Source organism: Pan troglodytes, chromosome 4 (assembly GCF_028858775.2).
Source record: "Pan troglodytes isolate AG18354 chromosome 4, NHGRI_mPanTro3-v2.0_pri, whole genome shotgun sequence".
Lineage (NCBI taxonomy): Eukaryota > Metazoa > Chordata > Mammalia > Primates > Hominidae > Pan > Pan troglodytes.
Window position 1 is genome coordinate 170,081,245 of NC_072402.2, and position 20,989 is coordinate 170,102,233.

The 20,989-nt window shown below is 49.6% G+C and overlaps 1 protein-coding gene across 2 annotated transcripts in view; it reads right to left on the reverse strand.

Moving 5' to 3' along the window:
- Positions 1-20,989, reverse strand: part of SH3PXD2B (SH3 and PX domains 2B) — a 120,846-nt gene that overhangs the window by 84,159 nt on the left and 15,698 nt on the right. For both annotated transcript variants that reach the window (XM_016954204.4, XM_016954206.4), the window contains exon 2: positions 4,575-4,655. In XM_016954204.4, coding sequence (XP_016809693.1) covers positions 4,575-4,655 — 81 coding nt within the window. The remainder of the gene's footprint in view (positions 1-4,574; positions 4,656-20,989) is intronic.

A 20,989-nucleotide genomic window follows, 5' to 3' on the forward strand; every position in this document is an offset into this window, starting at 1 on the left:
AATGTAGTGGCTTCCAGTATATTCATAAGGTTATGCCTCCATGACCACTAAATCATTCTAGAACATCTTCATCACCCCTAAAAGGTACCCAGTACCCATTAGCAGTATCTTCCCATTTTCCCCTAGCCTCTGGCAGCCACGAACCTGCTTTCTGTCTATGAATCTGCCTCTTTTGGACACAGATGATAAGTTTTAACTCACGAGAACCTTGTGAAGCAGCCACTACAGAGAGGAGCCCCAGAAAAGCAGAGCAGCTAAAAGTGTGGATACTGGGGTCGCCTGCCAGCTTCCAATCTGAGCTCTGAGGCTCACTAGCTGTGTGACTTCGGGCGAACCACTTAACCTCTCTGAGCCTGGGTTTCTTCATTTGCGTAATTGGATAAGCTTGTCTGGAGGACTGAATGAGTCACTACATCTAGATGTTTAGCAGGATGGGGGCCCACATTCAGTGTTCCAGAAATGCCAGCTGTTTCTATTGTTTTCACCCCATGTCACCAATGAGGGCTCTCAGGCACAGAGGGGTTAAGGGGTGTGCCCAAGGCCACACAGCTGGAGGGTGGCTGGGCCCCAGGTCTCCTGACTTAGTCCTCTGCTTTTTCCATTACGCCACACTGGCCTTGCTGCTCCTCCACCAAGGCTCGGCTCTCCCCATACTGTTTGGGCCAAGTTACTTCTGAAAAAACCAAGGCTGCTTGCCAGACGGGAGGGGAGGGTGGAATCATGAAATCATCTAACTCCAGGGTGTTGCAGGCCCGCAAGGGCTGGTGCGATCCTGCCCTAACCTCTTCCAGCTTTCCCTGCTGGGGTGTGTGTGGGGGAGGAGGCAGCCGGTTCCACGATGCTTCCAGGATAAGCAGGACCCTCTGGAATTCCATGACTTTCCCACTCCAGCCGTCCATCTGGGACTCTGAGCCTGGATGAAGTCCTGCCTTAGACAACTTTGTTACAGGAGGGAAGCCTGTCGCGGCAACCCCCCCAGTTATTACCGATTATGCTGAGCATGGAGGAAAACCTTAAGTTCTGGTAGAAATAAGAAAGTTGAGTCGGAACAGGAGAGTGGAAGGAGCATTGGCCTTGGGACAGGAAGACCCGTGATCAAACCCTGGCTCAAGCATTCCCAAAGGGTATCAGCTTGGGCAAGTCACACCTGTGCAGAGGGACGGCTGACAGCTAATGTGCTTACTGAGCCAGGTGCGTCCGCTTAACCGGCACAATAAATGCACGAGGAAGGCACTTTCATTCCTACTATGCAGATGAGGAGGCTGAGGCTCAGAAACATACAGCGGTGACCCCAAGCTGAGCCCTGAACAGGCAAAGCTGAGATTTGCACCCAGGTCTGTCTGACTGAAAGCCAAGGTCTTAAGCCTTAGGCTGCGCTGGAATAGGGAACTCAGAGAACCCAGTCCACCTTGCACACGGCCTGGCCGCGTGCCTCGACATGTCAGCAATGAACAACATTTGCATAAGCACTTCCAGGGCCCCCTTCCCACTCCGCTTCTCATCAAATCTCTTCCAGATGACTCTACGTCCCCACCTCCTCGGCAACAGCTGACAGGCTCAGCAGTGAACTATGATCCAGGGCCCTTAGGACAATCAGATTCTCCCTTCTGGAGACTGGAATCAGCATCCAGAAACTCTAGTGCTTTGACAACAGGGAAGCACACTGCAGCTCCAGGTAGAAGGTGCTCACTGGGGGTTGCTCTTGGGGGATGTGGGCCAGTGGGCAACTGCAGGAAGTGGTCCAGAACAGGCTCCATGGGAGATCCTGAGGCCACAAGCACAGATGGCCCGGGAGCTGCCAGCTGGTTCCTGGCCCCTGCGAGGCTGTCTGCATTTTCTGCTCTGGGTTTCAGGGAACAATATATCCAACCCCACCCCTCTCTTCGTGCCCGAGCTAGCTGAGTGGGCTTTGCTCGGTGGATGTAAATAATTCCTGGGATAACAATCAGGTGTTATTGTTCCGTACCTCCTCTTCTGCTCCTTGGAGGTGTCAGGCAGGCAAGAGGCCTCTGAAAGCAAAATACAGGTAGCCCTCCCTATCTAGACCCTCACTGCACAAAAAGTCAGTCTAGCAACTTGAAACATGTTTACCTAACACTCACTCTTTGAAGACCTGCTATAGTGAATCTGCATAAATCACTACAGATCTGGGTAGAGAATGCGGAGGGTCCTCCATTTGTATCTCATTCATTCTCAGCCAGGACTGTGCCTCCTGCCCATGGCATCGAAAGATGCTGGGCATCACCACTGTGATCCTCCCTTCCTCTTCCCCAGGGTTTAGATCTTTCTTCCCTGCCCCAGTGTTCGCTCCTGTCAAGTTCACTTTAGATGGTATCTTAGCATCTTTAACTTATAGCTGCTTTGTTTATTTACATTCTGTTTGCTGCAGAGCAGAAGCAAAAATATAATTTGTTTATGATACTGTTTGATATTATTGCATACTGAACACAAAACATCGCTAATGAATTCATTACATTTTAAATAATTAGGTAACTGGTGTCTCACTTGCTTTATATTATGCAATGACTCTTGGCAGTTTGTTATGTAGGCGTTTCGGGAAACCAGTTAGGAACACATTATTTCCCCTCCCCCTACAAAATAATGAAACACAAGCTCTGAAAATTCTCTATTCGGCACTGTCAGGAGCAGATTAGGTCAGAATAATGAAGGATGCCAACCTTCTGAGAGAAACTGTGTGGCAAAAAGACAGGATGATGTACAAAGGACAGAGGCAGTCTTCTGACGGCCAGGAAATGTTGACTTTACCTCTGTTCGCGGCAGTTTGTGAAACTACCTCTTTCAGGTGTCAGTCTCCACCCTTATTGACTTCTGGGGTGGAGCAGGGACCCCGGCAAGCCCATTGGCTGCGACATTTCTCACTCATATTGATTGGCGTCGAGTTGAGCCTATGACACACAATAATGTGTTTGCTGGGATTTCTGACAAGTGACTTTTACCCTTTCCTGCTGGGTGTGAGCCCAGAGCTGTTGTATCATTGTGCAATCATGTGGGATCCGAGGATAAAGCCAGCACCATGGAAGTAGAGATTGGAATGAGAGGAAGAAGCCAGATCAGGTGACACCAAAAAAACCCTGGATTAAGATGTGCCTGAAGCCTGGGAGATATATTCTCCTAGGACGTTCAGTTACACCCGCGAAAAAACCTCCTGTTTACTTCATCCAGCTTGAGTTGGGTTTCTGTCACTTGCAACAGAAGCATTCTGACTGAAAAGAAGACTGTCACGTCAGGATGGAGACTTGTGTTGGCCTGAGAGGTGACATAGCCCCTTACCAGGAGGCTGGGAGAAGACACATGTTCAGAAAGCCGGGCAAGTTCCCAATGTCTCCCGAGGGTTTTCTAAATAACTCTGTTACATCCTACGAGGAGGAACCATGACTACCTCTCACACTTGCTGTTACATGCCATTAGTGACATCAAGAAGAAACTACTAACCCACTGGTTAGACTTGTTTTACCCTAATGGGGATATGCTTATACCGAGCTGTTCACATTCTGCCTGGCTCCCTATAAGACTGGTAGTATACATGGTGTTCGTTCATTCATTCATTCATTCACCAAACACTGACTGGACATATACTGTGTGTTAGGCCTTGAATAAACTATTAAGGACAGACAGGAAGAGAAAGATGTGGTTCTGGCCCACGATAGTCACAGTCTAGGCAGGGAGACAGACAAGCAGACAGCTTCAATACAGAGAGACACACAGAGCTGTAGGGGCACAGAATGGGTGGCCCTCGCTGGCCAGGGAACAAAGGCAAGGTTTCCTAGGGGGTGAGAGCCCTGAAGGGCAGAAGGGGTTACTGGAGCCATGAGTGAGCTGGGAAGGCACAGGAGTATGTGGGGAGGGCAAAGGCCTGTGGAGAGAGGCCAAGGTGAGGCAGGAGATGCAGGTCTGTCTTCAGAGCTGAATGGCCCCAAAAGTCTAGACACACTCAACAAACCCAGCTCACCAGCAAACACGATTATCGTTTAAAACTTAAGTTCAAACACTGCATGCCAAAGCCATTTGGAAATGATTTCCAGATTACCCTCCATTCTGGAGCAGTTAACAGGTACCCTTTCTCTTATGGAGGAAATATGAAATATCAAAGCATAAAGCAACAAAGCACATTATTGGTGTCTCAAAAGTAATGGATGTCATTTTTTTTTTGAGACGGAGTTTTGCTCTTGTTGCCCAGGCTGGAGTGCAATGGCACGATCTTGGCTCACTGCAACCTCTGCCTCCCGGGTTCAAGCAATTCTCCTGCCTCAGCCTTCTGAGTAGCTGGGATTATAGGCACCCGTCACCACACCTGGCTAATGTTTGTATTTTTAGTAGAGACGGGGTTTCACCATGTTGGCCGGGCTGGTCTCAAACTTCTAACCTCGAGTGATCCACCCACCTCAGCCTCCCAAAGTGCTGGGATTACAGGTGTGAGCCACTGCGCCCAGCCATGGATGTCATTTTTAAGTCTGGGAAATTAAAAAAATTCTGGACTCTAAAGTTGTAGTGGAATGTAAGTCCAATTAAACTCTTTCCGATCCTGTAGCTCACCAGAGACCTCAAATCCTTACCTGGAGGTCAAAAAACTTGCTGTAGCGCCGGTAAATGGCCTCGGTGGAGCCGCTGGACCACGTGACCCGGATGATGTAGACCTGCGGGAGCAACAGAGGAGATGGGTGTTAACACCAGAAGGTGGTCTCCCAATCTCTGGGACCCAGGGGGAGCACAAGACTCAGAGTCAGAAAGACATGGGGTTCAGCCTTAGCTCTGCCAATGACTGGCTGGACAAGTTGCTTGCTGTAAGCCTCATCTCCCTCCTCAATAAAATGAGTGTAATAACCCCCAACAGAGTTGTGCAAAGGATGAATGACATCAAGTATGGGGATGCACTGGCAGCACATCAGCTCAGGAGAAGCTGCTGTTTTCAGCATTGCCAGGATTCCTCGCTACCTGCTCAGTTCAGTGAGAGACAGGCTGGCTATCTTGCCAGTCATTCCTAAAACCTTGACTTTCATCAGAAGTCACGGAGACGTGCAGCTCTTGGCCATCTTATATTTTCCACAGGCCAGCCCATCATGCTGTCTCCACCGACGAGGACCTAGGCCAAGTTATTTTTTCCCCGAGTCCCAGTTTCTCCTGTGAATGGGGCTAACAGCACCTGCTTCCTCTGCCTCCTCTGCCTCCCAGGATAGATGTGAGGTGCTGATGAAATTAAGGATGAAGGACCATTTTATAAACCACTGGGCTGTGCTTCCAGCCTGTGTCACACGTCACGGCACACACAGAAAACAATACATTGATAACAAACCCGGGCAAACTGAGGTGACTATTAGAGGTCAGAGGTGCCTGGCTGGGGCCTTTGGTGGCCCCGGACACACCAGGTAGACACCTAAGGGCTAAGGGATCAGCATACCTGTGACCCATTCCTGGACTGCATAAACTATTTGTTGCCATAGGGTAGTTGTGACAATTAAAATATATGCACACGTGAAAGCTGTTTGGAAACAAAGAAATGTCATAGAAACACAAGGTGCTCAGTGCTGTTAGAAGCCCTGGGGTTTCACAGGCAGTGTCCCTGTCCTCCATGAGGTGAGGGTTAGAAGGAGAGACAACGCATACATAAGTGAAGATGACTGACTCCTGGAATCCTCCTTCCCTACCTTCAGCTCACCCACTTGGATAAGTGTGGGGGGGGGGGGGGCGCACATTCTCTATTCATGGTGATTGGTTGAAGGGAGAACATGTGACTTGAGCTGGGCCAATCACAGCCAGTAGGAGTCTGCCCTGGGACTTTTTTGGTTTGGTTTTTTTTTTTTTTTTTGGAGAGGGAGTCTAGCTCTGTCACCCAGGCTGGAGTGCAGTGGCACAATCTCAGCTCACTGCCTCCCGGGTTCAAGAGATTCTCGTGCTTTAGCCTCCCGAGTAGCTAATTACAGGCGAGCGCTACCGTGCCTGGCTAATTTTTGTATTTTTGGTAGAGACGGGGTTTTGTCATGTTGCTCAGGCTGGTCTCGAACTCTTGACCTCAAGTGATCAGCCTATGTCGGCCTCCCAAAGTGTTGGGATTACATGCTTGAGCCACCGCGCCCGGCCCGCCCTGGGACTTTTGCTCCAACTCTGGAGAAAGCCAAGCTCTTCTCCTGAAGTTGACAGGCTGTCAGGATGTGGAGCTGCTGGGGGCTACCTATCCTCACTGGGGGTGCGGGGGAGCCTGCCTGAGAAAGGAGCCACCATCCCGATGACACAGTCTAAGCTTACATCCAGCTCTGCCTGAAGCTAAATTTATTCCTGGACTGTCCAGTTTCGTGGGCCAATAATTACGTCTTGGGCCACATCCACTGTCTTGAATAACTTTTGCAGCCAGTTCAAGTTGGGTTTCTGACCCACGTAATCCAGTCCAGGTTGATACCGGAAGGGGGCAGGAGAGAGATCTCTGACGCCTGGAGCCACCACAGTGTAACTGATGGTCATGTAGGATTTAGACAGCAGGAGAGGAAGGCAGTGGCTGTGGGTAGAGGGGAATGAGGGTAGAACAAAGACCAGCTCAGGGTGAAGCCACACTGTGCCTGGCAGCGGTTTCCACAGTGGTTTTAGCCAGAGTCTCTTTTCAAATGAGTTCTTAGGAGAACATTCACATTCCAAACAGAAAAAGATAGAACAACTTTAGGGGCTGGGGCCAGACACCAGTGTGAATATCATGGACTTATAGGAGAAGGTTCTTCAGGTGAGAAGAGACGAAAAATGTTAGGATAAATCAGGACAAGTTTGGAGGTGACCTTGAATGCCACGCTAAGGAGTTCACCTGGCATGGCCTCATCAAACCCAACACAGATTATATTTCAAAACATGGCAGAAATGGGGGAGCTTGGGCTCTAGAGTCAAGAAGCTCTGGACTTACACAATTTCCTAACTCCTGGAGCCTCAGCTTTCTTATCTGGTAAAATGGGGTCATCAAGCATACAGAGTTGTGATTAGCACAAGAGGAAAAGCTCTGAGCACCTTGCCAGGAAGACAGAAAAAGTTCATGAAACCTCAGCACCTTGCTCTCAGACCACCCAATGCCTACCCCATCCCTGCTCATAAAAACAGGCTCCTTTGACACCAAGGATTTGGGCATCCAGCCCACCCTTCTTCCTTGTTTGCGCTCCCCGTTCCTAGGTAACTCATGGAGCCAGGGAAGGGGCCACGGCATCCTTTAGGAGGTAAGAGTCAGTCATCATCTCAGAAAGGCGACTTTGTGATGTGAAAAAACGCTCAACAGTCCTGATGTTTTACTTAACAAGAAGACTTCAAATCTGTTTCTTAGCTTTCCACCCTGCTTCACCAAGACTCCAGCATGGAGATTTTGAATGGTTTCCATTCAGTCATTCACTCTTCAACATCTATTAAGCACCGACTGCATGCCAGGCCCTCTGCTAGGGGTTGAGATACTATGGGGAGCAAGGCAGACCCAGACCCTGCCCTTGTTAAGTGGAGATGGGCAATAAACCAGCAAACCTGCCAACATGCTGGGCAGGACCTCGAAGTCTGCATGAGGGTGGTAGGTGGGGGGGCTGGCTACTTGGATAAGGGGGCCTTGGAAGGGAAGCCTATCTGAGGAGGCAACCTTTGAACTGAGATCTGAAGGGTGAGGAGCTGGTTGAGAGCTGAGGAAAGGGTGTACAGGGAAAAAGAAAAGTGGGAACGAAGATGTGGCAGCAGGAAAATGCTTGCCTGTGTGAGGAACAGGAGAGTATGACAGCCGACAGTGCTGCGGGAGGAAGGGGCTGAGCGGGGGAGGAGGCAGCAGCTGATGATGAGGGGCTTGCAGGCCACAGAGAAGCATCTGGATTTCATTCTATTGAAGAGCTTGAAGGGGTTGGGGAGGTGTGCGACAGGATCCAGGGTACGTGTTTAAAAATATCCATAGGTATCCCTCCAGCTGCTGTGTGGAAACGGCTTGAAGAGGGGCAGGGACACCAGTAAGGCATCTTTTGCACCACTGACAGGAAGTTAGAGCTGGAGCGGACCAAAGAATGCAGCTCATTGAAGGGCTGCACCTGCCAGATGGGTAAACTGAGGGTCAGAAAGGGAAAATACTGTACCAAAGGTCCCCACCACTGGGGATGCTTAAGCTGGGTTTGAATGACTGTCAAGGACAATGCCAATGGGGATTAAAAAACAAGGAAAAATTGTCAAAGAATGGATTTTTTTTCTTAAAACCAATAAAAAGCACACTCCCATAAATGGAAAAAAAAATTCTGCTTACACAATTCATCCTTGATCTCTTGTTTACAATTTTTAAAGTTCTGAACATACAGTACAAGGACTCTGCAGCAAGCCTAATTGGGTTATTGGAATCAACCCCTGAACACAACGTGATGTCTGCATTTTTAGGCAGAGACCTAATTTTTTAACGAGAGCTGCCCTAGCGTAGGGCTTTGTCCCCATCCTGGGTTTGGGGGCTGGTGAGAGAGCACACACCCTGGGTCACAGAGCCAGCTCTGCTGCTAGAGAAACTCACAAGGCATTCACCTCTCTGGCCACCCACCCTTCTCTCTAAAACGAGGACAATAATCTCCCTTGAGGGGTAAGCCACAATAGCTAACGGAGATGGGGCCAACACCTGGCATGCACTAGGAGTGCAACGTTGAGCTTCCCTCACAGTGGTCATCCCATCCATGTTCCTGCTTGTCTAGTACCTTCCCCTCCTTTTGGTAACAGAATCCTGATTTCCCATGAGGAATCCCTCCTCTGGTCTTCATGAGGGGAGTGGGCATGTCTCCCTCCCAGGCCCAGCCAACCACAGCCCTGCTGATGAATGATGGCTCAGGGATGGGCACAAGACGGATGAGACCCAATTCCAGGACTTTTGATGGCACTCTCAGGGAACAGACCATTTTGCCCACTCAGTGGCTGCTGGGAGAACCTACACCAGGAATTTCCCATGGAAAGCGCCTGTCACACAGAAGAAAGCAGAGCCAGAGGGAGAGAGGAGGGCTCAGACCCCGTGGCAACATTTGAACCCCTGGATCCAGCCTGAATCCGGGACATTTCCCAGATGCAAGACAGAACAGTCCTTTTCTTGTTCACACCAGTTTGATTTGGTGTCTGTTACTTGCAACCAGTGCAATCCTAACACACTAGACCTTTCCTTTTTTACATCCCCAACCCAGGTAATACTTAGTGGCTTGGTGCTAAGGAATTAAAGACTTCCTCATAGTGGTAGTATTCACAAGAGGCCAAAGATGGAAACAACCCAAGTGTCCATTGATGGATGCATGCATAAAGAAAATGTGCTTTAGACATAAAATGGGACATCATTCAGCTCTAAAAAGAGAAAATTCTGACACATGCTACCTTATGAATGAACCTTGAGGATATTAGGCTATGTGAAATAAGCCGGTCACAATAGAACAAATACTGTATGATTACAGGAGGTACCTGGAGTAGTTAAATTTATAGATACAGAAAGGAGGATGGTGGTTTCCAGAATGGGTAGAATGGGGAGTGGTTATTTTTCATTTTTCTGAGATGAGGTCTCGCTCTGTCACCCAGGGTGGAGTATGGTGGTGTGATCATAGCTCACTGCAACTTCAAATTCCTGGACTCAAGCAATCCTCCCACCTCAGCCTCCGAAGTAGCTGGGACTACAGGCATGTGCCATTATGCCTGGTTAATTTTATTATTATTATTTTTTGTAGAGACAGGGTCTTGCTTTGTTGCCTAGGCAGTTATCGAACTCCTGGCTCAAGTGATCTTCCCGCCTCAGTATCTCAAATTATTGGGATTACAGCCGTGAGCCACCGTGCCTGGCTGGGAGTTGTTGTTTAATGGGTGCAGAGTTTCAGTCTAGGGAGATGAAAAAAGTTCTGGCGATGGATGGTGGTGATGGTTGCTAGGAAATGGCTGAAATGTTAAGTTTTATGTTGTGTGTGTTACCACGATTTTTTTTTTTTTTTTTGAGATGGAGTCTTGCCCTGTCACCCAGGCTGGAGTGCAGTGGGGTGATCTCGGCTCACCGCAACCTCTGCCTCCCGGGTTCAAGCAATTCTCTGCCTCAGCCTCCCGAGCAGCTGGGATTACAGGCGCCTGCCACCATGCTCGGCTAATTTTTTGTATTTTTAGTAGAGACGGGGTTTCACTATCTTGGCCAGGCTGGTCTCAAACTCCTGACCTCGTGATCCACCCACCTCGGCCTCCCAAAGTGCTGGGATTACAGGCATGAGCCACCGCACCCGGCCAAAGAAACAATTTTTTAAAGCAGATTTCCTGCAGAGATTTACATACTGCATGTCATGTGCCCTGGAAATGACACTAAAACTTTCTCCATGGCACAGCCTTCAAAACATGAGCTGCACATCTGAGAAACAACTTCTATGCAGAATACATTTCTTGAAGTCTTGCTTGTAAGGAAACAACCAACCAGATTACAAGATGGACAAAACTTAAAGAGACACTTCATCCAAGAGGACATATGGAGGGCAAGGAAGCACATGAAATATGGTCACTGCCACTAGCGAGGCAAAGTGAAACCAGGAGGAGATGCCACTACTCATCTATCGGAATGGCTACGATTAAAAAATAGCGACAATAACAAGTGCTGATGAAAATGCACGGCAACTGGAACCCTCATGCATTGCTGGTGGGGAAGCAAAATGCCACAGCCACTCTGGGAAGATCCTCAGTGGGTGCTGAACCACCGGGTGAAAGGCTGTTGAACAGGACACTTACACGGTGTCAAAGTATAACCCCATGATTACTTTCCCAGCCAGGGGAAAAATGTGTAACTCTACAACTTAACCAGGTGACCAAACCTAGCCTCATGGATAGAGGGACAATCCAGTTACTGTGTGGCCCTCGAGGTGATGCAATGTGAAGTATACACAATCTGCTGTTGGTATTGTTGCCAACAATGTTTAACTTGAGCTCAAGCTCTTGACCTAGGTTCTAATTTACAACAAATATAGGAGGCAGAAGAACAAGATAAATGACATCATAAGGAAGCAGACAGATCTGGAATGGGCAATGTTCTACAAGTCAACTAGCAGGGCACAGCTCAGATGCTACTGCCTCCAGAAAGCCCTCTGTGACTGCTCCCTGCCCACCAGTATGAGGTTGGGTGCCCCTGCTATAGGTCTCCTTAGCACCCACTTTCCCATCACAAAGCCAATGAATGCTTTACTGAAATTGCTCAAGTGTCTGATTTCCTGCTGGGTGCTAAGTTTCACGCGAGCAAGGACCTGGCCTGTCTTGTTAATGGACTGCTGTATGCCCAGCACTGGGCAGGGTGGAAAAATCTAGGCTTCGTGAATAAATGGGGAAGAAAATGAGATGCCAGGAGGCCAAGCCCTCACAGAGAGGAGCGCCTCTCCTCGGCAGGCCTTTGGTCTGTAGAAAGGGACCCTGGCCATGTTGCTGAGGTGGTCCTGCCCCCTTGCTTTTCCTCTCTGTCCCCTGTGCTGCTTCACCACAATCTGCAAACACCCCCGCCCCTTGGGAGCAACATGTTTTGGGGAGCAGCTGGGACTGCTTCCCTCTGCTCAAGGAACAAGGAAGCACAGAAACCACAACTGGGGTTAGAGAGTCACGGAGGTTTTCTTCTGTTCCCAGACGGGATTTGAGCCGGAATCATCCACCCTTTAAATCTCTTCTTACACAATCTCAGCAGCAGGGCCTGTGTGATCTAACCAAGTCCAGACTTTCCAACCTGATTGCAAACCCAGTTTCACCAGGAACAGAAGTCCCAGGTTTCCTCACTTCCTCTAAGTCAGCGAGAAGCCGAACTGGTGGTGAAGGGAGGGTGGGAGGAATTGGGGTGGGGTGTGCTGAGCCAGGATCCTTTTGCAGGTGGGTAGATGGCTGAACTTGGTCTCTTCCAAATCCCCGAGCCAGCAGGCCAGGCTAACACTTCCCATGTTTTCCCAGCAAGGGACGGAGGCTCAGAAGTACAGTGCCTACAGTTGCACAGCTATGACGTGCAGAGCAGGGACTCTAACCTAGGTCACCTCTAATCCTGCCATGCCATGCCCCAGCTTGGCTGCAGCTGGAGCGTGGGCCAGCAGGGAGATGTCTGCTCACCCTCCTAACTGTCAGAGTGACCAGTACATCATCCTACTGTTCTGCGAGGCTGTGGAGTTCTAGGGTCACAATGGCCTGGATTTATATCCTGCTTCCTTCACAACTAGCTTTGTGCTCTTGGGAAAGTGGCTTAACCCCCATGACTCAGTTTCCTCACTTGTAAAAAATGAGGTCTGCAATACTACTAACTGCAAAGTTGGGGCGAGGATGAAATGAGAACATGCATGTAGATTCTTTCGCTTGGTGCCTGGATATGGTAAATGTTCCATAAAGAGAAACTGTCAGCAGCAGCATCATTGTGAGCAGAGGGTCACAAAGGTGAAGGAACCCTTGTCCCTGCTCCTTCTCCCTACAAATGAACTTCCCACAGCCCGTCCCACCTCTCTCCATCCCACACCCATCTCCCTGGGCTCTGCCCTCTCCACCTGTCCTTTCTGTTCTCTGGGTCCCACAGGGGTGCAGGGGGATGGCCCCCATAGTCCTGGGAACACAGGCCCACCGTGCCTGAGCCTGGGGCACAGGTTTCCCAGCTGCCAGAGAGTCAGGGCTTTGTCCCTCCCCATGGGTGCCTGTGGGGAAGGCCCTGACACCCCCACCCACCCTGGGCCTCAGTCTGAATGGAAGGGAGCCATTATCTGACCCAAATGCCAACTGCCACACACTTGAGAGCCTGACTGGCGCCCGGGCTTCATCTTTCCTGGCTTTCCTCCTCCACTTATGGTTGAGAACTGTCCCAGGTCAGCCCGACCTTGCCAGGAGCTGACATTGAGAGGAAGAGTGACACTGCTCATGGATGGTGTTAGGTGTTTTGTGGCCTGGGCCAGAATAACCCTCTTCCTCTGAGGACCAACCTGTGCCAGGGCCTCTAAAAGCCACTTTTCTTAAACTTGACCACTTTGAAAAGGCAGGAAAGAAAACCAAATCCCTGGCCAACGCCCCACTTGAGAAGTAACCACCTGTTCTTTCTTTCTTTCTTTTTTTTTTTTTTTTGAGATGGAGTCTTGTTCTGTCACTCAGGCTGGAGTGCAGTGGTGCGATCTCGGCTCAACGCAACCTCCACATCCCAGGTTCAAGCGATTCTCATTCTTCAGCCTCCCAAGTAGCTGGGATTACAGGCGCCCATCACCACTCCTGGCTAATTTTTGTATTTTTAATAGAGACGGGGTTTCACCATGTTCCCAAGGCTGGTCTCGAACTTCTGGTCTCAGGTGACCCACCCGCCTCGGCCTCCCAAAGTGCTGGGATTACAGGCGTGAGCCACCGCGCCCAGGCTGTAACCACCTGTTCTGCCTAACCCCCATGGCCACAACTGACTGGCTCATGGACACCGTCACGTGATCCAAGCCCGGCCAATCAGGTTCTTTCTTTCTCAGAAATCTGGGATCAGCCCTGAGCATGCCAGCTCCATCCAGAAGAGCTGCAACCCGGAGCCGTGCTCCAAACACTAGGTCTGCAGAGAGGATAAGTGAAGGAGAGGTGTGGGGAGAAGAGCGACGGGGAGAGCCTGGCTTGGCTTCGGGCAGTACTCCAGTTCCTGCTTCCCAGGCCTGCCCACCCACCGGAGGCTACTATGACGCACAACAGGGGCCTGGGCCTTTCAGCTAATTCTCCTTTTGGCATGATGAGGGTTTTTGTGCAACTAAAACAATTCCATGAATTACAGGGGAAAAGTTCAGGCATTATCTTAGGTAAAAAGAACAAGCTAAAACAATGTAATCTCAATCTCAAAAAAATTCTGTAATTATATCAACTGTATATAAATGCGTGTGGGTGTTTATATACACAGACACCCATTGCACACACACACACAGTTGATGCTCATTGTTTGCGGTAGTTACGTTCTGTAAAGTCACCGAGAACACTGATTTAGCAAATACTCTAGGAGAAATACAGGGTTAGGGTCTTTCGAGCCTATGTTTTGTTTTTGTCAAGTGATCAATACATAACTTTGTTGCATGTGTGTTTCTCTTTAAAGATACCTTATTTAGGCCGGGCGCAGTGGCTCGTAATCCTAGATTACGCGTGTAGTCCTAGCACTTTGAGAGGCCAAGGTGAGCGGATCACCTGAGGTCAGGGGTTCGAGACCAGCCTGGCCAACATGGTGAAACCCCATCTCTACGAAAAATACAAACATCACCCAGGCGGGTGGGCGCCTGTAATCCCAGCTACTGGAGAGGCTGAGGCAGGAGAATCGCTTGAACCTGGGAGGTGGAGGTTGTAGTGAGCTGAGATTGTGCTACTGCCCTCCAGCCTGGACAACAGAGTGAGACTCCGTCTCAAACAAACAAACAAAGAAATAAACAACCTTATTTAATATGCATAGTTAATTCATCAATGCTGAACTCACAGTCAACAGCACTGCAACTCGTGCCTGAATGAAGCTTCTCCATAGGCACATCACAGCCATCTTGCGTTTAGGCTCACCAGACAGCATGTTAGCACAGCATTTGTGGGCCATACTAAACAGCAAAATCAACAAAAAGCACAAAAATGTACAAATGCAGCACTCATAGACTAGGACAAGGATTCTTGTTAAGAGTATGGGAGCTGAAATGAGGGGGGAGTGTTGCTCATTCAATCTCAGCTGGGAACGTGCATGTTGGGTGACTCAAATTTTTCACCGCTCTGCACGTGCCCATGTCCGAAAATGCCCACAAAAGTGCTTCGAGTATCGCTTTTGAGTTACAAATAAATTTTAGCAAGTAGGCAAATTTGCAAACATGAAATCTATGAATAATGAGGATTGACTGGCTGGGTGCGGTCTGCCTGTAATCCCAGCATTTTGGGAGGCCGAGGCAGATGGATCACCTGAGGTTAGGAGTTCAAGACCAGCCTGGCTGGTGAACCTCCGTTTCTACTAATAATACAAAAATTAGCCAGGCATGATGGTGCATGCCTGTAATTCCAGCTACGCGGGAGGCTGAGGGAGAAGAATCACTTGAATCTGGGAGGCGGAGATTGTAGTGAGCTGAGATTGTGCTTTGCACTCCAGCCTGGTCAACAAGAGCGAAACTCTGTCTCAAAAAAAAAGCGGGGGGGGGGAAGAATTGACTGTACCATATCTAAATGTATGTGCGTTTATGTGTCTGTACACACACACACACAGTTACGCACCACCTAACATTTTCCAATGACAGACCACATATACAACAGTGGTTCCGTAAGATTATAACACGGTATTTTTACAAAACCTTTTCTATGTAACACAATGGCGAGTATTTGTATATTCTACTCAAATACTCACCATTGTGTTACAATTGCCTACAGTATTCAGTACAGTAACACAGTGTACAGGTTTGTAGCCCAGGAGCCGTGAGCTATACCACAGAGCCTAGGTGTGTAGTAGACTATACCATCTAGGTTTGTGTAAGTACGCACTGTGATATTCACGTGATGAAACTGCCTAGCAACACATTTCTCAGAACTATCCCTGTCGTTAAATGACACATGACCATGCATATATATGTCAGTGGTTCGCTTTGGGGTGGTATGAATATGGGTGACTTTAAAAATTCTGTTCTTGATGCTTGTATATTCCAGATTTTTTACACTTTATTTTCTTTTACAATCAGAAAAAAAGATGTCACTTTCTAGGAGCACTGAAAGAAACCTGTCTGTGGGGCACTTTCTTGTCTTGAACCTCAGGCCAGCATCTTCTCCGTTACCCTGGCTCAGTCCTAGGGCCACCAAGGAGCCCCTGCCGGGTGCCAGCCCAGCCGATGGCACAGGGATGCCCAGAGTGGGGGTGGCAGGATACTGGCTCACCGGCCGGGAAGCCAGCAGATGGGCCCCAACCCAGAACTTACTATGGGAGTGAGGTTAAGTCCTTGACCTCTTACAGCCTCTCTGTTATCTGAAAAATAGAGATAAGGTCCATCCTACCTTGCAAGCTAAGCTCTCCAGAAATGGAGAGATCTCTAGAAAGGAATCCATGTTGGTTGGTTGGAATCTCTGCTCATGGTGGGACTTGAGGGCAAATGTTCATTGAATGTTGCCCAACCTTTCACCTCCTCGCGGGGTCTAACTCCAGTCTAAGGGGATGGGGACTCCCAGTGTCCAGAGGGCCCCCATTAAGCATGCAAGAATTTGGGCACCATTCCCAAGCAGTAACAGCCAAGGGGTCAGCTCTTCCATGAATAAAGTGCTAACATTCAATAGCAGAGTAGACTAACTACAGTTAACAACAGTGTATTGTGTATTTCAAAATAGCTAGAAGAGAGGACTTGAAATGCTCTCAACACATAGAAATGACAAATATTTGAGGGGACGGATACCCCAAATGCCCTGACTTGATCGTTACACACTCTATGCATGCAACAAAATGTCATAAATGTCCCATGAAAATGGACAAGTATTATGTATCAATAAAATATAAAAAGATTTAAGCCAGTATCAAGCTTAGAGGCTCTTGACAAACAACAGGGCCAGGCTATAAACAGGCCAAGATACCTCTGCAAGCCCCCGGCACCCCTGGGTTAGCTGACATCCTTATCCTTGCCGACCCACTGGCCCAGATCTCTGCAAGGGGCTGTAGCTCTTAGAAAGGCCCCAGAACTCCATCGATACGCTGTCCCCAGGGTCGGATGATGTGAAACAGCTGCCGCCCTGCTTCCCCTGCCTCCGGAGCTCTGTGAGCTCCCAAGTGTTCACCATGTGAACTGGAAAACAAGGTAAAAAGTTTTTGCCCTGCTAGTAAAATCTCTGAGGCATGGGGGAATGTCCTCCAGTCTTACTTTCCTTTGCAAATCTATTTGGTGGGGTTTTTAGGGTTGTCAAAGAATCCAGCTGAAATTCCTGGCTGGCATTAATTACAAGGGCTGGGGCTGCCACACTGGTCCCATGACAAAGTTATTACATTTTGGTCCTGGGATGCAGTGGCCAATGGTTTTTTTTTTTTTTTTTTCAGACAGAGTCTCGCTCTCTTGCCCAGGATGGAGTGCAGTGGCACGATCTCGGCTCATTGCAACCTCCACCTCCCAGGTTCAAGTGATTCTCATGCCTCAGTCTCCCAAGTAGCTGGGATTACAGGCATGCACCACCATGCCCAGCTAATTTTTTGTATTTTTAGTAGAGATGGGGTTTCGCCATGTTGCTCAGGCTGGTCTCAAACTTCTGAGCTCAGGCAATCCACCCTCCTTGGCTTCCCAAAGTGCTGGGATTACAGACGTGAGCCACCACACACAGCAGGTCTCCTTTCTTAAAGAAGGAACAGAAGACCTCAGAACAGGCGACACTAGCCAGGAAGAACTTTAACACATTGATTTTTCTCTTTCTTTTGAATTTCATTTTCTTCTATTTTTAGCAAGTGTTACTACTGGTTTTCCCCAGGTATAGCAGACAGCTAAAATTCCCATTTAAAAGTAATTTAAGTAAAAATGCGAGTCAATTTGAAGAATACTGTATTAGGAATATATACTGTAGGGAGTTTGTGGATATGTCGAAAATTATGATGGTGCTGGTAAGATTGAGAATGAGGATCGTCCTGTGTTAGTGGAATTCCTTGCCATTCTCACTGTATCTGGAGGTATTTGTTTGTTTGTTTGTTTGAGACAGGGTCTTGCTCCCTCTGTCATCCAGGTTGGAGTACAGTGGTGTAATCACAGCAGCCTTGAATTCCCAGGCTCAAACAATTCTCCAGCCTCAGCCTCCCGAGTAGGTGGAATTACAGGCATGCACCACCATGCCTGGCTAATAAACAAATTTTTTTGTAGAGATTGGATCTCAGTAAGCTGACCAGCATGGTCTGGAACTCCTGGCCTCAAGCGATCTACCTGCCTCAGCCTCCCAAAGTGCTGGAATTGTAGGTGCGGGCCATCACGCGCAGCCAAGTTTTGTTTTTTTATAGATCAACAGCTATAACCTTTCTGAAGTCAGAGCCCTCTCCTGGCTCTGCAAGCCTGGTGGATAGCCAGGAACAAATTGGGTGACTGAAGACAACATCTCAAGAGAAGGCACAAATGGGGCCGGGGCTGTTTCCTTGCAGGGGCTGTGAGAAAGCAGCATCCGTGAGACAGAACTCTGTGGTCCATTAGCAATGTCTGCCAGGGGCAGGAGCTGAGGGCTAATGAGATGGGCGCTACCTACTTGGCATCCCTGGTCTAGATCAATCCCTCCATTTTACAAATGAAGATAGGGAGGTGCTGGCCAAGAGGTGCAGTGACTTGCTTAGGGTTACACTCTCAGCTATGGACTCTTTCTGCTTCCATGACAGTGTCTGAATTTCCTTGCAGGTTCCTTGTGCCCCTATGGGCCTCTCACATAAGAGACTTGCCCAGAGAGCTTTAATCTGGAGGGCTCTTAGAAGTGACTCAGGCCAGCAGTGAAACTGGCCTCCAAGAAGCCCCAGGATCCTGGAGAGGCCCCGTGGGTGGGCTTTTGGGTCATCCACCCCAGTTTGCATAGCGCAGTGCCACTTTTGGCTCTTCTGTGTATGCTTCAGGGTATAACCCAGCAGCCTGCAGCCAAATCACCACCAGAACTGCCTCTATACCGGGCCCAGGCTCCTTCACCGGCCACAGCCCTATTCTGCCTGCTTCAGGCAGACAACAAAGGGTTCCAGGCCTTTAAAACATTTGAAAACCCTCTTCTAGACTATCCTTTGTTCTATAGTTAGGGATATGAGGCCAGAGGGGAAAGGGACTTGCCCAAGGCCCTGTAGCCAGCAGGGAGGAAAGCTGGAACCAGAAGCCAGGGCTACCATCGGGAGGTGCTGAGAATGCGGGCCCTCTGCTCCAGACTGCTGTTTCTCATACCTACGAAACAGTAGAAGCCTGTGGAGATGAAGGGAGCAAATATGCTGTCTCTCATGCAGTGCACGGAGGGGCTAGGGCTTCCGCTCACAGGCTACACAGCTTCTGCAGCGGGTCATCAGGCTGTGATTGCTAAAGCCGTTCTGCTCTACAGCCAGAGCAAGCTTAAATGCCAAAGCACATGCAGCTCTGGGCTCGAGGAGTAGTGCTGGCTTCAAGATCCAGGTGAATTCATTTCCTGTAGAGAAGGGTTCAGGACTATGTCCGAGGGTCCGTAGGAATCCACAGACCCCAGTTTCAGAAGGCAGCTAGCTGTAAGAAGGGGGTTGGATTCCCTCCATCAAGCTCCCACACTGGCTGGGTTCCCAGGTGGCAGATCCTGGGAAGAGCTTGGGAGTTAGTGACTGGCTGGGTTGCAGATGGCTTGCTCTGGGAATATGCTGTCTTGGTCACACAGGCCCAAGGTGGGTAAGTATGGTCCTCGTGGGTGCAGGGGAAGGGAAAGCAACAAGGGCAAGGGAGAGATGGAGAGTGAGGAGAGGGCAGGGCGGTCGGATGGAGCTCCACGGGCTTGCCTAATGGGAAACCTGACTCTGCCACTCTTCGTGGAGACCCTGGGTTCCCTTTGGTTCTGATCTGTTGACTGTCCCCAGCTTTGTGTCCAACATCTGGCCTATATAGGTCAGCACCTCCAACCTCTTTTTGGAACTGCAGCACCCAAAGTTTGTTTGATTTCCCAACACCCCAGGGCAGCATCACCACCAGAAGTGCTGAAGGGGGAGAGGAGGAAACCGAGGCACAGAGCCATGCTGCGCCTGAGGTCGAGAGGCTGGTAAGTGGGTGACGTGAGATCCAATGCCAGCCCTGCCAGCCTCCAAAGCCTCTTCACTTTCTTCTCCCAGCATCCCAAGGCCTTGGGTCTCCTGGCCCCAGGCCAGAGCTTTCCGGTCCCCACGTCAGCGCCAGGAATCACCAAGCTCAGGCTCTGCAGCAAGTGACACACTGGAGGTGGCAGGCTGCCAATATTTTTTTCCCCCAATTTTTTCAATTAAGTGAATGCTTGGATTAGGGCCAAAATACAAGTGCTTGTGGTGTCTTGCGTCAGATGAGACGCTTAGGGCTGTGTTCCTACTGCACTCTGTCCACAGGGCACGCAGCGAAGGCTCAGGTGGCTGGTTGAGCTGAGGGCTCCGCTTATCCCTGTGTGCAGAGGTGTGCCAAATGGGGAAATGGCGGCAGGAGTAGGGGGAGAGGAGTAGCCTCCAAAGTGGGAATCTGATCTCTCTCCCCCTGCCTCAAACTCTTCAGCTCATTCATTCATTCATTTGGCATATACACAGAGACCTACTGTGCACCAAGCTCTGCTCGAAGGGCCTCAATCGAGAAAGAAAACACACCACACAGGCACAACGTGGGGCTTAGGGGCCTCTGCAGTCTGCCCCTCCTCTGCTCCAGCCTGGCTGGCTTTCTCTTGCCTCCAGGACTCAATGCCTGCCACTGCCTCTGGCGGGAACATTTCCTCTCCCTGCCCTGCTCAGCTCCTCTTCATTTCTCCAGCATCAGCCTAGAAGTCACCTCTCCTTGGAAGCCTTCCTGGACACCCCAAGTCTCAGTCTAGCTCCCACTCTCTGAGTTCCCACAGGGCTAGGGCCACCCTCCTCTCAGAACCTGTTCCTCTAGGGGTGCTGGTCTCTTTGCATTACTGCACCCCCACTGCCCTGGGGGCCCTTGGGGCAGGGCCGGGTTTGTCTATTCACCATGGTCCCCCCAGTGCCTGGCGACAATGAGCTCTCAGGAAATGCCCGGTAAAAGAGACAAAAAGCCGAAACAGGGCCACACAGTCAAAAACCAAGGTGACCTCACTCAAGGCTCTCTGTGTCCAGAGAGTAACAATGCTCGTGAAATAGCTGAATGAACAGCTCTATTGCCAAGGGTACCAGAAACAGAGCTGGCTTTGTCACAGAGGGAACGCAGGCATGGGACCCAACCCAAAAAGGGAAGTCCACGTTCCACCCCAGAGTTTCTCTGAAGAGGTAATGGCAAAAAACAGAATACCCAGGAGTGATTTAAACTCCAGGGGGAATGCCTCATCCCATTGTATGTCAGAGACAGTAAAGCTGAGGGAATTCTTTGAGGTGTTGGAATTGTTCTGTAGTGGAGGTTACAGGAACCTGCAC